The sequence below is a fragment of the Seriola dumerili genome, unplaced genomic scaffold (assembly GCF_002260705.1).
Source record: "Seriola dumerili isolate Sdu_G_001 unplaced genomic scaffold, Sdu_1.0 BDQW01000138.1, whole genome shotgun sequence".
NCBI classification, from domain to species: domain Eukaryota; kingdom Metazoa; phylum Chordata; class Actinopteri; order Carangiformes; family Carangidae; genus Seriola; species Seriola dumerili.
This window is the reverse complement of record NW_019174393.1, coordinates 2,704,462-2,722,557: the sequence shown is the minus strand read 5'-3', so window position 1 is coordinate 2,722,557 and position 18,096 is coordinate 2,704,462. Positions and strand designations below refer to the sequence as shown.

The following is an 18,096-nucleotide window of genomic DNA, read 5'->3' as shown; positions in this document are numbered from 1 at the left end:
TGAAAGAGTGAACCTCCCTGCTCATCATCATCATGGCCCCATTCTTCCTCTCTCAATTGCAACTGAATCGCCTCGGTCTCATTACAGATTATGGCCTCTGCAGAGTGACTCTCCCCTTTCTCTCGCCTTTCTCCACACAGTCCCTCTCTTGATTAACATTTTCTGCTAGGCTTCACACCAAAAGCACAACCTGTGCGCTTTAAAGGCAGGGTGGAAAAAAAGCCATCAAGCGCTGGAGTGGAATCAGATAAGGCTATCAGGCAGGAGGCTTTACTGCCTCGGCTTTGTCCCGCTCCTCCACCCGCCCTCGCTTCCTCCCTCAATCTCTCACTCCACTGCACCTTTTGTCCGGCTGATTCCCTGACGGAGCTCCCCTCAGCCAGGGACCCCCCGACCTCCTCCAGCACCACCGCTGCAGTGTGTGTGTGTGTGTGTGTGTGTGTGTGTGTTGCAGAGAAAGCAGCAGTGCAGCTAAGAACAAGCAGGGCTGCACTCAGGGCTGATGTTGAGGTTGAACCCACTTCAACTCTGATGTCTTTTCCAGTTTATCCTAATGACCCAACGTCATGATTCATAGGAACAGTAACGGTGTAAGATTGATCTTATTTTGAAATATATTCTCCTCAAAATAATAATTTCACCTCTCTTTTTGTCATTGTTTTCCCAGTAAATCACTGATAAACCCCTCAAAGCCCCTTTAATCTTCACCCTACAACACTGTCTGTCTCTCAAGCTGCAAAACATTACACATATAAAAATGCCTGTGACGAAACCAACATTTACATCCAATACCACAAGTTTATCATGTTACACTTTCACATCTTTATCAAGTAAACTCTCAAACGGCAAAGTAACTGCAGGTGTGACGTAGTGTATGGAATCTAATGGAGGTGACGTACAAAGTAAAGCAAATGGAAAAATCACTCAATGTGCCTCAGAATTGTTTTTAATTACAGAACTGAGTTGCATTCCAGCACAGGATGTAGCTAGTCCAGGTGGTGCTGCACCAGAGTGCTTCAATACACAATTTCATAGTATTACTTTACATGTTTAGTCAGTTTAACATATATTTATGCATCTGGTTATCGTAAGTAATGATGTAATATGTTATTTTCTACTTATCGCAGATATAAATACAATTCACACACTAAACATCAGAAGGTTAAAAGCTAACTTTAGCTTTACTGTTATTACCTCCGGCAATGGGGTTTTGTTTCCACCATAGACTGGAAATAAAGATGGACGCAGCCTCGGTGACATCACCTTTAGTTTTCTGAAGCTCGGAGTGCGCTGCTCCGCCGTTGCCGTCTTGGCAGCACCTTTGTGAATACGCTCACCCACCTGTCACTCAAAGCGGCACGCCCTCAGTTATGCAGAACTTGCAAACGGGTAAATTAAGATTCCTTAAGATTACAGTTGGACATTTTAACATGGGAGTCTATGGGGACAGAGTCACTGTTGGAGCCCGTCGAAGAACTGCACTTTTTGTTTTTACCGTTTTGGCTTCATTTTTCAGCCTCGGATTTTGCCGCTTGGTTTTCACCCATATCTGTTTATTTATCAGCAGGGTTGTGCAATAAGTACTGAAATGATTTGCACCGGATCTGATGGAGGGATTGGTCCTGGGCCGGAGAAGAGACCGTTAAATTTTGGTGCAGATTTTGATTATTTACTATGGATTTGATTTTGTTTTCTGGTGTATGTTGTTTGGCAGAGTTTTTATGTTACTGTTGGGTTACTGGATGAAAATAACCCCTTTTCTTGGGTGGTTTTCTACCAGTGGGTATGGGTAAAGTTAACCCACGATGCATCTGTGGTATTGATTTTGAGTGTGTTTGATTGTCAGAGATGATGATGAATTTAAAAGCTCGCCACACACTCACCTGGATGCTTCTGATCAGCGAGTCCAGAGCAGAATGAACCACCGTGGGACACTCTTAATAAATATTTTGGTATCTGTGTTGCTGGTGTCACTGAAGTCACCACGGGTCAACGGCTAACTCTCCTCCAGATGGCCACTGAACCCCAACCTCTGCCGGCCCTGCCGCACAAGCTGCCGTTTCACTTCAACAGACTGACCCGGCGCGCTGATCCAGCCACTGTGTGAATGCGTGGCGTCTTTTTGAAGACAGAGGACTTTAAATCCCCGCCTGGGTCTCATGCGGGCCGAGCGGCGGCTGCGTGTGCGACTCCAGATCCTCGTCCCGCAGCTTCTTCTCATCAGATATTTGCAAACAGATGCACAAGGTCGGCCTGCAGGGTTTTTTTTTTTGATCAATCAAGCTTTAACAAGTCAAGTTGACTAGATACGAATGTAAGGTTTTGCATGTGAAAGGACGAGGCTGCGGAAGGCCTGGTTTTGATTAGGCCTAAGCTGATAAATGGCAGATTCAAACAGCCCCCCTGCTACTGCGGAGAAACCCCAGAGGTCCAGGGGTTTAAGTCCAGACTGATATCAACTCTGTTGCTCCTCTTTCTTCTCCAAACCAATGAATAGATCCATTATTCAGTAGACTCATTCTCATCTCCTAAATTGAAGTGGCAGCAGCTTAAAAGCCCCCATTTTCTAACCCCCCCCCCCTTCTTTTTCCAAATCTTTCTTCCTCACAAATTTGCCTAGTGAAATATTCATGGGTGTGGTCAGTCTCCGTTTGTGCCCCTCATGTCATCATCATTTTCATATTTGAGACTTGTGCTGTGATTACAGTAAAGTCAGGGAAATAAACTGCTGTTTTCTTATTACAAACATCAGTTAAAAGTCTTTTTTTTAGAGAGGAAACTTTGAGGATTATGAACATATAAAGTCACAAAGTCGTGAGTTTTACTTATAATGATATAATATTAATGATAATAAAAAATTAAAGGTCTTAAAGGCACAAACTTGAGCTCAGGTGTTTCTAGACGTTCAGGTTGAACTGCAACTAACAATTATCTTCACAATCACAATCTGCCAATTATTTTCTTCTCTTTCAAATTCATGTGTTTCATTTTGTCTAAATGTCTAAAACCAAAAGAGATTCAGTTTCTTGTCACATAAACCCAAAGAAGCAGGAAATCCTGTTATTTGAAAAGATGGATTCAGAGAAATTTCACGGGAAGAAATTGACTTAAACAACTGATCAATTATCAAAGTTGTTGCTGTTGTTGTTCCTGATGAGGCAGGGTGATGTAGTTCATGTCGAGGTCCTGACTGAAAAAAAGTCCTGCAGCCAAGTGTCACTCTAACCCCCCCATCCCCTGCCCCCCCGCNGGAGAGAAATATTGCTCTAATCCAGTCTGCACACACAGAGCCGCCTGATGTTGTTGCTCAGGCTGGAAATCTCTGTCGTACATCGTATGAAACGTCAAACACAGAACAGATCAGCGTCTTGTAGACTGACGGTTTTTTTTTTTTTTTTTTGTCTCTCTTGTGCAGCCAGAAACGACTGTGAATTCAGATTCTACAAACTCTAAACTTTGTCTTTGTTTTCTTCTCGTTCCAGTTGAATTTTTGGCAAAGTATTGCATTTTCAGTCAGGAGAAGCTGGACGAGTACAAAAGAGCTTTTCAAGCAGTAAGTGAAAAGGGATTTAAAGCCTTTATATTCAGATACTCTCTTCTACTGTAATATGTTCCTCTCCCTGTGAAGAATAAAGCGATTTTTCTCTATGATCATGACAGGGCTGCAACTAATGATTGTTTTATTGATTGATCCTGTATTTATTTTCTTACAACTTTAACATGTGGCGTACAAATTGTATCTGTCAGTTTCTCAGAACCTAAGCTGACATGTTTAAATCACTTGTTTCGTCCCACCGAGAGTCCAAAACACAAAGTTATTCAATTAACAATCAAAGAAAAACCAGCAAGTATTAACATCTGAGAAGCTGGAGCCTTTCTGACCTTCTGGCCTTTTTACTTAAAATATTATTATCTTTCATCAGGGGCGGGCCCCGGACCCCCGAACACAGCTCCCAAGATATATTGAAACAATAAAGAGACGGTTTAAGGGCAAAATAATAAAATTTATATTGACAAAAATCTCATATTAACGAGGATTTCCCGGAGCTTTCAGCTGCTTCTCATGGTCCTCAGATCTGAAAAGGGAAGGCTGTTTCCAAGGTCAAGAGTGAACTTTGGGAAATAGTGGAGACTTGTACCTCTGGATGATGATGATGATGATGATGATGATGATGATGATGATGATGATGATGGTGATGATGGTCTTTGTCTGCAGGAGGACAGTGATGGTGACGGTTACATCTCCTGCCTTCAGGTTCTACTTGCTCTTAAAAACATCATCCCTCCCGAGCTGCTGTCTGACGAAGAGGAGATCTACGTCTACAGGGTCAGCCTCCACACACACACACACACACACACACACACACACACACACACAGCAGTCACAGTGTTGATTATCAAACCTTTTCCAGATCCTGGAGATGGTGGACTTCAGGGTGACAGATGGGCTCGTGGACCTGAGGCTCTTCGCTGTGATTGCGAGCCTGGCGCAGAAAATAGCCGCCATGGAGTAAGTGACCGTCAGCGGACACGCTCCTCGCTCCTCGCTGAGGCCGGGAGAGGAGTCACTGACCTCCCATAAATAAGAACAAGTGTGTGTACGCAAGTTTGTTCCAGTGATTTTGTCGTCGTGTGTGGGGCTCTCTTTGATCCCCTTCTCCTTGTGTCTTCAAACATTTTATAGGACTGCAGAGAGGTCAGAGTCACAAGTTTAGACGTGATACCGGCACATACGACGGACGCGTGACAGAAAAATAATCTTTTATTGAGCTAAAGATGCAGAAACATTCTCTAAAACGTGAGGGTTTGAAGCTTTTCTTTGTCACACATGACGGTAAACTGAAGATGTTTGAGCTGTGAAACATTGGTCGAACAAAAACACGACATCTGAGGATGTTAACGTTTATTTTTCACAATTTTCTACATCATCTAATAAAGTAACGGCTCGCTGCAGCCCTCATTTGAACCCTGTGCCGACAGAAACCCATCACCATCCGACTTGAACTCGGCCTCAGCGCTCCTTGTCTCTCTACATTATGCCCCATATGCTGCAGATTCCCACACACAGCGCTTTTTTCCCCCCTCCTGCCCTGGGGTTTATAGCTTCCTGCAGACAGGAGTGTGTGGAGCCAAGCCTACTCCGGAGGTCCCCGAGGGTCAAGGCCTGCTCCCAAAGCCCTCGCCCTGGAGTGAGAGCCTCCTCTCAGCGAGGACGGGGCCAGGGTCACGGGTCCTCTGATTTACGGCCAGCCCTTTGTGTTGTGTGTTAGAGGAAGGCTGTAGACTGGCTGCCGCGCTGGCACTGAAAGACCAGGGTGTCCGCTCTGTATAGAGGCAATTATAGTAATGATAATGAATGTCCATATTAAACCTCCTTTCACAAAACTCCTTTCTGCAATTTAAATAATAAGAAGAGAGAAGATCAGCGTTCATAATGCTGCCTCCTAAACAAGGAGAAAACAATAGCATCCTTCTGTCATCTCATCCCAACTGAACTAAATTGATCCTCTTACCTGTTTCGGCTAATCCTGTTGTCTCTAATCCGAGCTTAGAAATGAGCTGCAACAGTAGTTACACAATCAGCCCCTCTGATCAGCCAAGGCTTTGAAATCTGAGGAGGTGCACCCACATTTCTACTGTATATCTCCCAGTTGTACCTTGCATTAATTGCACCCTTCGTCCCCCCTTTCACTCTCCTCTTTTCTTTTCAACTTCTAATGTCACGTCTGTCATCTCCCCGGCCCCTCTTGTTGCCTCCCTCCCGCCACCACCCCCCCACCCCTCCCGTGCCGTGCTGTTTTGGCCCATGACTCAGCCCATCTGTCCCTGTGTCGCATTGTGCTCCCCCGACAAGTCCACCTCACACAGCGCCACATTCCCTCAGGGCAAGTCACATGACCTGCCAAGAAGTGCATTGCCATACAGGATTCCCAGACAGCATCAGTAGAGCCGGACGCTCTCCTCGCTCGCTGCTTGCGTTGGACTTTGCGAGCATGCACGCGTGCGCTGAGGGTTACCGTAAGTCTCCTGGAACTCGGCTGCACTGAGTGAGTCAGCGAGTAACATTGGGGGGGGGGGTGAAGACAGCAGAACGCTGGATTCACCACCCGGCGCGGCATAAACTGTCTGACAACACGTGCATAAACTCCTCCAGAGAGTTCCCTCGCAACCCAGCGTCGCCGCCGCCGTCGCCGCCTCCGCAGCAGCAGCAGCAGCAGCAGCAGCAGCAGCAGCCCGCTCACAAATCTCCCAAAACAACTCTCAGTTCTGTCAAATCAAACTAGGTCAGATTATGTTTGCACCCCCTGCCTCACTGTATACCAGCTCCCCAATGACGAGACCGCCAAAATTTTGGCATTACGTAAGCGAGAAGTCTGCTGTGTTGGCCACAGCAGGGTGCCAGAGGAGGGCCGACAAAAGAAAATGGGTTAGGCTGCTATTATCCTCCCTGCAGTCCGTCACCGGTCCCCCAGCCCCACGTTTACGCTAGCCATTATCACGCCAGTGTCCTTAGCGCACCAGCATTTGGACTCTTTTACTGCAGACCAAGTGCAATTAATGATCATTAGCTGCCCTGTCTCGCTTCATCCCCATCAAGCCCCCCCCCCCCGACCCTTGCACTGTGGTTGGCGCACAAGGGCCAATCACGGCACTGGGATCGCTCAGGCGTGCATTGCACTCGATGGCCCAGCGCTTGGCCATTCTTCGCTCTAACAGGCCTTTGAGCGCTCGGTGAGGAGGGGCTCATTAACACCGGGCGCTCGTTAGGGAAGGGACGACCGTCGCTGTGCCACACGCTGGACAGGAGAGGTCTGTCCCAGCACAATCGGTCGTGTCTCCCTCTAATTATCCGAGTGGACCTAGATTTTGTCGGTCTGCGAGCGGTCACATTGCACCAGAGTGTGCTCCGGTCGCTCCTTTCCCTCCCTAAAACCTCCACACTCACCCCACTCACCCTGCTCCACCCTACCCCAGCCCCCCCCACCACCACACACACACACACACACACACACACACACACACACACCCACTGTCCCAAAACCAGAGCAGTTTTATCCGTTACTGTGGCGGGATGTCCCCGTGTACCCACGCATTGTTTGGCAGCTAGGCCGCAGTGAGCAACCACAATGGGCTCAGAACACTTTACCATCACGTCTCTGCAAACACAACATCGCACGGGACGGACCCGCCAAAAATCACCCGCCACGACCACCAGATTGTCCTCACGCTGCCCGCAGTGGTGACCGCAGTAAACACCAACAGATTTTACACTGATGAAAATCATGAATGAATTTTGATTATTGATTATTTGTGCTGTGATGTAAGTGCACTCCTCTGATTTTACACTTCAACATCATTATCTCACTTTGGGCTCGGAGAAGTTATAAGTTCTAACAAAAGCTGCTTCGCAAACTGAGGTTGTGGAGTTTGAGCTGCATCATGGGAAGCGTAGGATCCATCTTGACGCATTCTAGGGACTACAAGTCAAGATATCTCGACCTGTGCTGCTCCAGTTTGAACCATTCTTGATTTAACGTCTCTCTCGCAAGACGCCCAACTTCATGAAAATGTAAAACTAAATCAGCCTTTAAAATTCTTGTGTTCAGGAATTGATGATGGATTGTTGTTGCTGTCTTACAGTGAGTTCATGCGGTCGCTCGTCAGCAGTATGGACTTCCGCTCTCTGGAAGTGAGGCTCTTCAAAGCGAAGGTGATGTCAATACATTTCTTAAAATCCTACACGTCTGACAGCTTATACAGTGAAACGAAACCCCTCCACACAACATGTCTGTGCCCTTTAATTTCACAAGGTGCACTCGATTACGTCCACGCAACGTCAGATTAACTCTCACATTAGCCACATTCACGCCACAAACACCACCTCCGCCTCCCTTTCATGGCTCCGCGGGTATAATTATAATGAAATAAATACTGGTAAACACTTTGAAGAGCAATTCCAAAGCATGCTTTGTAAAGCTAGCTTTTTTTTTATGAGAGGCACTCAGCCCTCATGCATAGAAATGAGGAAAGCAAGCCAGAGAGAGAAAGAGAGGGGTGCTTTTCCCTTTTCATAGATTAGCACGGGCCTAATCTCATTAAAGTGCCCAGCAGTGAACATGCCGTCCACTCCGCCCAGCCCTGTAATCAGCCTGAGACACACGGCTCATCTCAGATGGACCGGGACCAGCCTACCAGCTGGCCGCTCACAGGCAGGCCCGGCCCTCATTCATACAGGGAAGTACTGAGCCACTGAAAGGCAGCAGGAACATGAAAGCCTGTGGCCGTGGGTGTGGAAACTGAGCCCTTGGCCAGGTAGGGGAGGCTGTGTAATTATAGAGCTGTTAGGGATAGGGTTGTTAACTGGAGATGTCGGTGGGGGGGGGGGGGGCTAATTGCCAGAGGGATTATTCCCCCCCCCCCCCCCCCAAACAATTATTACCTAGGCTGCATCAACTGTGCAAACAGGTGCACTCAAACAAGACTAGAAAACAGGCTGCGGTAATATGAGGCTGCCCCAAAGAGCAAAACACACAAAAACACACTCATACTCACACACGAAGCAAACACCCACACACTCACAACTGTGCCGAGAACAAGTCCACAGCCGGTCCTCCTGCTTTTTTAACCGTATTGATGTCTTGATGTTTTTGACTCGGGCAGCAACTGTTCCTGTTCCTCCTGGAGGAGCAGCGAGGAGACGCAGGAGCGCAGCAGGGATTCATCAGCGCAGAGCAGCTGCTGCTGGAGCTGAAGGCCGGGGGGATCCATGTGGAGCAGGAGGCGGCCATCAGACTGGAGCTCCAGCACATTCCCCCGCTGGACCTGCTGGACTTCCTGGCCTACCTGCCCCTCTTCATGCTCATTCACAAGTCGGTCATCTCCAACCCTTTCAATGACTCCGGCACCTCAGCCACGACTCAGTCGGCCCCGTGAGGCTCAGGTATCAGCGCCACTGCCACCGCACGCATCACTGCTGTAGTGAACACAACAGGTTACATTAAGGGGAGTGAACTGGGCACTGAAGTCATTTTTTCACCCCTGTCGTCATCTTTAAGGCCGGGTGACACCAACATTTAAAGTGGCAGTTTCACTTCATTCCAACAAGATGGCTCCTCAGTGGATTGTATTACCAGGGATGAAGTAAAGCCACATTCATGTCGTGTTGTTTAAATTGTGGGTTCACGTCGGCCTCCGACTTGTAATCCCGAGTTGGAGGTGTCAGGGATTTCTGAAACCAACTCAATCTCCCGTTTCACGTTGTGAAAAGAGCTATAGACGTGCCAGAACAGAAACCCGTGTGATTATGCGAAGCAATCAGTGCACACATGCTGTTCAAAAGCCAGTGATCACGCTTTTGTGTTTCAAGCACTAGACGTGAATCAACCTGAGATCTTCCACAAAATGGCTTCATTAACGCACTAACAACAAAAGACATGAATACACGGTGAACAGTAATTTACCGAAACGTCACAGTAAAGCTCTTTTGTACTTTAAAAGAGCTACATACAGGTTTTGCTATTGCTACATAGCCAACGTTAGCATTAACAGCTGCTGCAAGTTCATTATCAAATTTTTTTTTTCCTTTGCTCACTAAGAGCTGTCTCCAGCAGTTGTGTTTTGCTTCTATAACTTCTTTTCTTCTGCTGAAGTTAGCATGCTAACCAGCTAGCTCCAGCTCTGCCGGCCCCTCTCCTCACTTTCCGATACCGAGTCAGTGAAGCATCCAGTTTGCCCTGAAGAAGTAGCGCTGCTCAGAGGCTGTTTTATAACCTCTTGTCTTGTAAATGCAACAGTGGCTGAAGCTCTTAGACTGTTTCAACTCCGTATCAGAAACGATCTCCGTCCAGACTACCTCACCTGAAAACACACACATACCTGAGCAATCACTGCTGATTAATGCTAATGTTAGCTATGTAGCAATAGCAGTACATACAGATTGCTCCTTTTAAAAATGTTTAATTTCACTACAGGTTAAAATTGCAGTGAAATCAGCTGACAAAGGTGGAGCAACACCTCATGATACTTAAAGATGTTTTGATGATTCCCTGTGACCCCCCCCCCCATCCAGATGTGTGTAGATAACGCTACAAGGAAAATCAGTATTAAAACGGCCTGTTGTGTCTTTTAGATGTGGAACCTTTCACAGAGCTGTAAAGTGCTGTCTATGGTGCTGAAATGTTCTGCGGCTGTGCACGTTCTCGTCTCTCACTGCATCAAGAGTTCACTGAGGAGCTGTTATACAGGCTGGATTAGTCACAAACTGTGAAACGTCTTTTAGAAAATTGCAGTGACACTCTGCTTCAGGGGAGTGGTTCATGTGAATGTGCTGATGCAACAACTGCTTGTTGTTGTGGAGTAAAAAAGAGAAAAAACCAAAACAATATTTGAGCAGGTAGCAGCGGAGACTGTTGCCCTCGTCTATCCAACCTAATCAACACTGATGAATGATATTCAATAGGATATTCAACCAGTGTAGTTGGAGCTATTGTTTTGGCCCAGCCTTGCCAATTAGATATGGCCGTGCTCTCCTGCGGTTCATACACACCAGACAGACCGCCCCAGAGGAAAACATAATGGGCTGTGACAGGCAGAGACCCAGGACTGTTAGCTCAGGGCCGTCCTGTAAGCAGCATGTCATCATGTAGAGGAAAGTGTAACTCTACAGGCTGATGTTCAACCTGCTTTTAAAATGAGATTCTGAAAAAAACAGATAATTATCAGTGCTCCTCTTTGATATCCTCCCCTGTCGTCCTTATCTTACTGTCTCCTTTATCAATGTCACGGCCGTGTAATTAAAACACAGCAAGAACCTGACAGGGCAGTTTGTGTAAATTACACTCTGCTGCTAAAAAGGTTTGGAAATTATTCTTTAAAACTTTTATTATTGTTTTTAAAAGACTGAAGTTTCTTAAAATCACCAAACTTATATAATATATAATGACTTCGTTTGAGGTCTAGAGAGCAAACGATGTATTTACAGATATTTACTGTTGCGTCAACATTGTGCCACAGGCGGTCATGAAGAGTTTGCAGGTAAAAATAAACTGGCAAAGCGCCATCTCCGTGGAAGACGTGTTTACCCACAGTGCATGTTCATGTGTGGGTGTGTACACGGGTGGAGGCGTGTTGTATGTTGCTGCCTGTGTTTAACGTTGCCTCTCTCATATTGTCTTTTATGTGGCACCTCAGAGTTTTCAAGATCATTTTGTTTCTTGTCTGAATGAACTGGAATAAATAAATTATGTTGATATGAATCTCACGACTTGAGAGTGTCCTGTTAAAAGCCCAGTTAGTAACTTTGCTATATAAATACATTTCAGGTATATTCACATATAGAACAGGCGAGTATGAGTTTAACCTTTTTTGTGTTTGTCACTTTATCATAATTTATTTACTGAGTCATGGAGGCAAGTTTTTTTTTTTTTCTTTCGATTTTATGTGAAAAAGAATTACGTGTAATTTCTTTAGATGATGGTTTGTGTTTTCTTTTGTCTTTACCAGTATCAGTATGAGTGTGACAGGGTCTGCCAGTCAGATTGAGAGCAGTAGGTCTCAGTCCTGCAGTTCTGGTGGTTGGGCAACTTGTTTGGACGGTTGATTGTTTATTCTCAGATTGAATAATGATTCAATGAGCCTGTAGGGAACCACATTAAGCAAACTTCTCTTCATCATGTCTAAAACTCAAACAAAACGTCATTATTTTTCTTCTTGTATTTTATGACCGATGAGACAATAACGGTGAAAGTGAAAGTCTCAGTTAAATAATAATAATACATTTGCGAGTGTTTTCTACTATCAGTAGTTTTTACTACATTCCTGCTGAATCAGCGCCCCCCCCCCCGCCCCCCCCCCCCCCCCCCCTCCTCTCAGGGCCCCCTGGTGGTCCGTGAACCCTCCTTTTGAGAACAACTGATGAGGCGCGCGCACATCTTGTACAATGAACCCTAAACACAACACGAGCTTGTTTCTCTACGTGGCTCAAATGTTTTATTCTTTCTCATGAGAATCAAAGTAATAAAAACAATTTATTTGACGTTATTTTTCACTGCAGTTAAAAAAGGTGAAAGAAACAGCAGCAGCCAAAGTATCTCCAACCGGAGCCACACACAGAGGATTTTTTTTTTTTTTTTTTCCTTCCCAGGTGGTGATTGTTGTGTGTTCAGCGGCATGCTGCTGTCAGGAGGCACACGCCATCAGCCAGTTCAGCTCCGTGTCTCCACTCGACCACCACACACAAACCCCATTCACTCATTAAACCAGACACGCGTCCCGTCGCAGCCTCCGCCGTACCTGTCAAACTTCGTTTTTCAGAGACAAAGGCCCCTACCTCAAAATCTATGGCTGGCAGCTAAAGTGTAATCACGCCACTGACATTCCCTCCATCTGCTAATTTAAAGGTCAGTCCTGATAAATAAATATTCTCGCTTTTTTTTTTTTTTAAATCGAAGTTTCCCTTGAAGCTGGGGACTACGTTGAAAAAAAAACTTTGATGCTTTCTGCAACTTTTGGTGAATGCACGTTACACAACAGCTTGCATCCGATTAAAGCTACAGTCCAGAGGGAGAGGATAAGACGTTTTCACCGATCATAAAGATTAGTTTTGTGAAATTTATCATTATTTTTGCTGGTGTTTGTTCACTTTAAGTTCCTCTTAAGAGAAACTATCAGCTCTTCATCAGTACTTGTGTGTCACAGCTGCTGCTTGTTTGGCTGCATGCTCAGAGATTCACAGAGAGGGGTTCATTTTTATGCACTTGTGCTACCAGATGTGCTTACTGCGCTTTGCACGACTGTGATCTCCTTTGTATACACTCCATATAGTAAAAAGACAGGGGAGAGAGTTGGACATTTAGGGATTTATTGTGGGGATTGGTGGCTAAAAGCTTTAAGCAGGCACCGTGTGTGGAATGTCTAAAGAGGAGTGAGAAAATATGGTGCGTAAAATGTGCGTAATTGTGCGTAAAAGTGGGTTTTCTTTCGCCGTCTTGCCCCTGCAGTGCAGGCTGTATCTTATACTCTAGCTCCATCATTCCCTCTCGCTTCCCTCTTCGTCTAGCTGCTTACTAAAGACACTGAAAGCTGTAAACAAGTGTCCACCCATTCTGTAAATACACCCAAAAACAAGACATGGAAAGGAATTCAGTAGCAAATGATTTTATTCTTGGACTAGAGTGTAGAAAATATGGTTATAAGACTTCTTTTTTTTCCAACATCTGTTTATGTGAAGACAATATAGAGCTGGCAGTATAAAGAGACAATGCATGGCCATTGCGCTCTGTTTGGACAATAGCTGCATAAGTTTTGATCATCGTGAACTTCATGACATAATGCAATAACATGGTTTTGCTATTAAATAAGACACATTGGTGCTAAAATAAAAACGTCGGAGTATCAAACTCCATCTGGAAACCTCATGAACAGAAGAGCCAGAGAATAATAGACTACACGTCTACATAGGCAGGAGGTATAGAAGCAACTTCGCAAATATATAGACAAAATATATACAAAAGGATGTGTACAAAACATCTATAAATCTCTTACATACAAAAATATCTTAATATATTTCAAAAAAGCGTTTGATATAGATTTTTATAGAATAAATCCGCGACTTGGAAGCATTTTCTGAATTAAACGTCTGAGAGGTTTACCAAAGGGTTGGTGTTCTGTGATTGGATTTAGCATAGTTGAAGAGCGACGTATTAAATAATGTTTTTAATGTGCTGCTGAAGAGCATGAATTCACTTTAGGGTTGTTTTTGTTTGTTTGTTTGTTTGTTTGTTTGTTTGTCATGGGCAAATGCACAGAAGCTTGGATTCCCACGCTGTCAGGAGACCCGTCTTCCTTTAATCCTTTGGCGCTGATCTCTGGCCTGATTTTTTCCCCAAGTTTTCAGGACGTTTCGACCGTGTCTGTCTGTCTGTCTGTCTGTCTTTCAGTCTGGGAGGACCGGGCGTTAAGGATGCAGGACCAAAACGCGCGTACAGTGCATCTTGTTCTTGAGGACACCCAGCCTCCTCCGGGACCATCCCAAGCGCAGACAACAGTGAATTGAGTTGATCCATATTTTCTGCGGAGAGAAGAAGAGAAGGTTAAGCGACTGTTCGGGGTGTTAGACGTGGATGTTCATATGTGTTTCTGTAACAGTGTCTGATATTAAGTTGCGCTTCATCTTACCTCATACAGATGCTCAGAACCAGTTGGCGAAGTCGAGCAGTTCTTGCTCCTCTGGACTGAGGGGGTCGTAGGAACCCTCGTCAGATGAGTAGGAGGACACCGGAGAACCTGCCATGGAGTTCATGTCAGCGGAGTATCCCTGCGACATGGTGGGCGACAGCACGCCGGACTGAAACGCCGCGCTCACCGCGTCGTGTTCGTCCAGCAGCTGCTGCAGGGCGCGGATGTACTCCACCGCGGAGCGCAGCGTCTCCACTTTGCTCATCTTCTTGTTGGCGGCGCCGTTGGGGACGTGCTCCCGCAGGGTGGCGAAGCCGTTGTTCACCAGCTTCACCCTGTTGCGCTCCCTCTCGTTCCTCCGCGCCACTGCGTGCGGCTGCTGCTGCGGAAGAGTGTAGCCGAAACCCGCGAAATTCAGCCTCCGCTTGCACCGCAGCAGCTCCGGGGAGGAGGAGCGTTGCCTCTTGGGCTGCTTGGACATTGACTTCCCGCTGCTCTGGCTGCTGCCGCACGGGCTCAGCTGGATGCTCTGCGCCGCTGCAGCGGCAGAGAAGAAACAAGCGGGCGGCATGAGCTGCTGCTGGCTGACGTTAATTTCCATCTTGGCTGTGAGGTTCATTCCCAGTAAAGAAAAAAACACGAACTTATAAAGAAATCACCAAGTCTCGCGGCGGTGCGTCCCGCTCGTGCCGTTCACGTGGTGTAACCGCTTGACGCGCACTTGTTTCAGTGGGGGCAGTCAGCTGGGCTGCTGCCTCGCGCGCTCCTCAAAGCTGCTCTGAGTCCTCGAGGAAAGACGCCACTGCTTTTCAATACGTTTGGATGGGGGACTGGCCACGCCCTCCGGTCGCGTGGATCCACCTTGGGCTCCTGCGCCGGTGCGTTGCGCGCGCCGGACGCGTGCCACTTGAAGCACTAAACAAACAGTCAGTGGTGAGTTTTTTTCTTTCTATCTATCACGTCAGTAGGTGAGCGACCACAACAGAGAGGGAAGTTTCCAGCCGCAGAGGATCGTTCAGGACCACAAGTGCACGCGGCGTCCGTGCGTGATGAAGTGACTCGAGAGTTTTGCTCAAAAACAAACTCATTCTTTGAAACTGGTGAATGAGAATCAGTTGGTTTCCAACTTTTATTTCCTAGTTTTGTTTTTATTTTATCATCAAATATGAAGAAAAAAAGCTCCTGTGGTTGTTTCTGGATCTTTTATTGATTACATTGAAACTTTGACCAAGTATCAGCTCAACATATCGAACATTTTCAAAGTTAAGATGAGAGCAGGTACTTTCCCGCCACTTCGGTGAAGCACCTCCAGTTACTGTGAAGGAAGCCTGGTTCTCAGTAGCGTTTGTACTTTCCAGTCGTCTTGTGTTGGTTTGTGTTTAGAGGAACATGTTGTTTACAAAAGCGTGAGACGTTGTTGAAATGAAGGGATCTGTAGAAATATGACATAAGAGAAATAAGAAATACATTTTAAAAATCTTTTCCTACGTCAGCTCTGGACCAGAGTGTGGTGCTGAAAGAGAGCTCACCTCCCCGCGAACCGTCCACAGCTCTCCTCCTCATGCTGGAGCTGCTCTGAGAGCTCTGCATGTAAATCAGCTGCTGCGGCGCAGTCTACTTTTATTGTTCACGTTACAGACGCGTCTGAATGCCGCTCATTTGAGGGACCATTGTGCATCAGAGGCCGAATTTTCCACTTTGATTAGAGCAGATCATCAGCCGCACACAGGCGGAACGGAGGGGCGCAAATCTGCGGAGGGGCCCTAAGAAGCAGCTCGGAGGAGGCATTGTGTATGATTTGATACACCCGGTATAGTTACAGTAGCGTGGACGCGCTGTGCTCTGCCGATTATTGTCGCTTTGAAAAGTGCAGAATATGAAAACACGTCTTTCAGCGCGGAACAAAACCAGGGCCAAACTGTAATACCCTCTCTGTTTTTGTGTGTGTCCGTGTGTATGCGCGTGCACGCTGCATGTGCATTAACCCATCACAAAGTGAAAAAAAAAAAAAGATTGGTTTCAGTTTGTGCAATTTTTCAGTTTTTGCAGATGGATTTCTTCTCTCTCCGTGCTCTCTGTCTTTCCGTGCGTGTGTGCAATTCATTTGTGCGTGTGCGGTGTGTGTATGTGCAATAAAACACAGATTAAACAGAAAATGAACACTGGTTTTATACTTGTGCGCAGGTTTACAGTTTTTGCGCAGGATACACTTCTCTGTCAGTGTATGTGCGTGTGCATGTGCGTGTGTGCGCCAATGACATCCCCTCCTCTCTTCCTTTGTTTCTGTGCGTCCTGAAGAGGGGATTGTAATAAATTGTGCAATTTTTCTGCGTTGGCAGTGGCATTCAGACTCAGGTTTGCACCCCAGCCCCGCCCCCCAACACCAATACTTTCTTTTCTTTGCCTCTCCCCCCTTACCCCCTCTCTCCTCCCTCTGCCCCGCTCCCCCCATTATTTTTTTTTTTTTGGCGCCAAGCAAAGAGAAGTTTTTAGAAAAGAAAGCGTGGGTTCTATTCAGCCTCCCCCTGCACCCCTTCGCCATCGCCAGGCTTTCTGAAACCTATCCATGCCCTGTCAGTGCGCTTCCAGAGTCCAATTAGCGCTTTGTGAGGACTCTCCCTCCCTCTCTCTCTCTCTCTCTCTCTCTCTCTCTCTCTCTCTCTCTCTCTCTCTCTCTCTCTCTCTCTCTGCTGCGGCTCTTCCAGAGGCTGGGAGGGCGCTCACTTTACTTGAGGGGCTTTCCAGTCATAGCTGAGTGTAATAATTAATATGACATCTGGGCGCCCAGTTCCCATTTAACCACTTTCTGTATTTTGTCTTTTCTTTAGGGAGAGTTCTCTGTTTGGGAGATAATAAAACAAAAACTTATAAGCACCCATGATAATCTGTGTGTGTGGCGTGAGGGATTATTTTTCAATTTGTTTGTCATTAAAAACAGTTTTTCTCACAGTTTTGTGTTGGTTCTGCAGGTGCACCAGTAGCAGTGGATCCATGTTTGTACGAGACTTTTAAAGCAGCAACAATCTTTTTTATTAACATGCAAAATACATATTTTAAAAAAGCTGTTTAGAGTAGTTAGTAAGTTATAAACGATATTTTGATGTAAAACTGACACGAATAACAGTGTAGTAGCTACATTCAGCATATATGAACATTTCAGCACAGACTCCTCAGATATGAGGAGACATTCAGACACTCAGGGCCAAGACTTAAACTAAACGTTACAGCAGAGTGAGTGAAATTTCTAGTAAGTAATCACCCGTTTCACACAGAAATGGCAAACGCATATGTGTTTATAGCCCACAAATAACTTAGATCTGTGCAATGTGAGAAGAAAATGTAATAAAGTCAGAAGAAATAAAGGGAGGATGAAAAGAGGGAGAGAAAAACAAAATAGAAATATACAATGCAGCCGCGCTCACACTCACAATAACTTTATGGCATTGTTAGAATAGAGATTTCTGTAATGGACTTCTGCCTCCTCTGAGGTATTTGCTGCCGGGGTTGTTTTCACTCATGAAAAGTTGTGATAGAGCAGCGCCCTCCAGAGGACAATGTTGGCACCTTAAAAATAAAACAATATAAGGATGGTTGTTTAGTTTGATTCACCAGTTATTTCTTATTTGACAAGCAATGTTTGTGGGATAACACTAATCATCTCTAATTAACTTGTAAACAAACTTTTTTATCCAATGGGTATTTCAGACAAACTTTCCCCAGTAATGGATTACATATGGGATGGTGACATGGTCTGATTCTTCTGCACCGGGTTGATGGGCTGCATAAAAACATACAGTACTGTATGGGCAGTACCTGATCTCAACTTCATGGAGTCAGTCTGGGATCACATGAAGAGACAGAAGACACTTGAGGAAAAGCGGCAACTTCTCCAATACGCTTGGAACAACTTACCTGTCAAAT

At 45.8% G+C, this 18,096-nt stretch overlaps 2 protein-coding genes across 2 annotated transcripts in view; one reads left to right on the top strand and one right to left on the bottom strand.

Moving 5' to 3' along the window:
• Window positions 1–9,526, top strand: part of LOC111224807 (flocculation protein FLO11-like) — a 50,039-nt gene extending 40,513 nt beyond the window's left edge. Inside the window, exons 11-15 of the mRNA XM_022749465.1 lie at window positions 3,483–3,553; window positions 4,217–4,327; window positions 4,413–4,510; window positions 7,642–7,711; window positions 8,662–9,526. Coding sequence (XP_022605186.1) covers window positions 3,483–3,553; window positions 4,217–4,327; window positions 4,413–4,510; window positions 7,642–7,711; window positions 8,662–8,934 — 623 coding nt within the window. The 3' untranslated portion in view covers window positions 8,935–9,526. The remainder of the gene's footprint in view (window positions 1–3,482; window positions 3,554–4,216; window positions 4,328–4,412; window positions 4,511–7,641; window positions 7,712–8,661) is intronic.
• Window positions 9,527–13,926: 4,400 nt separating this feature from the next.
• ascl1 (achaete-scute family bHLH transcription factor 1) lies at window positions 13,927–14,872 on the bottom strand. The gene is made up of 2 exons (XM_022749689.1): window positions 14,176–14,872; window positions 13,927–14,068 (listed from the first exon to the last, which is right to left on the bottom strand). Exon 1 carries the CDS (start codon window positions 14,792–14,794, stop codon window positions 14,189–14,191), a length of 606 nt encoding a protein of 201 aa, XP_022605410.1. The 5' UTR covers window positions 14,795–14,872; the 3' UTR covers window positions 13,927–14,068; window positions 14,176–14,188.
• Window positions 14,873–18,096: the final 3,224 nt, after the last annotated feature.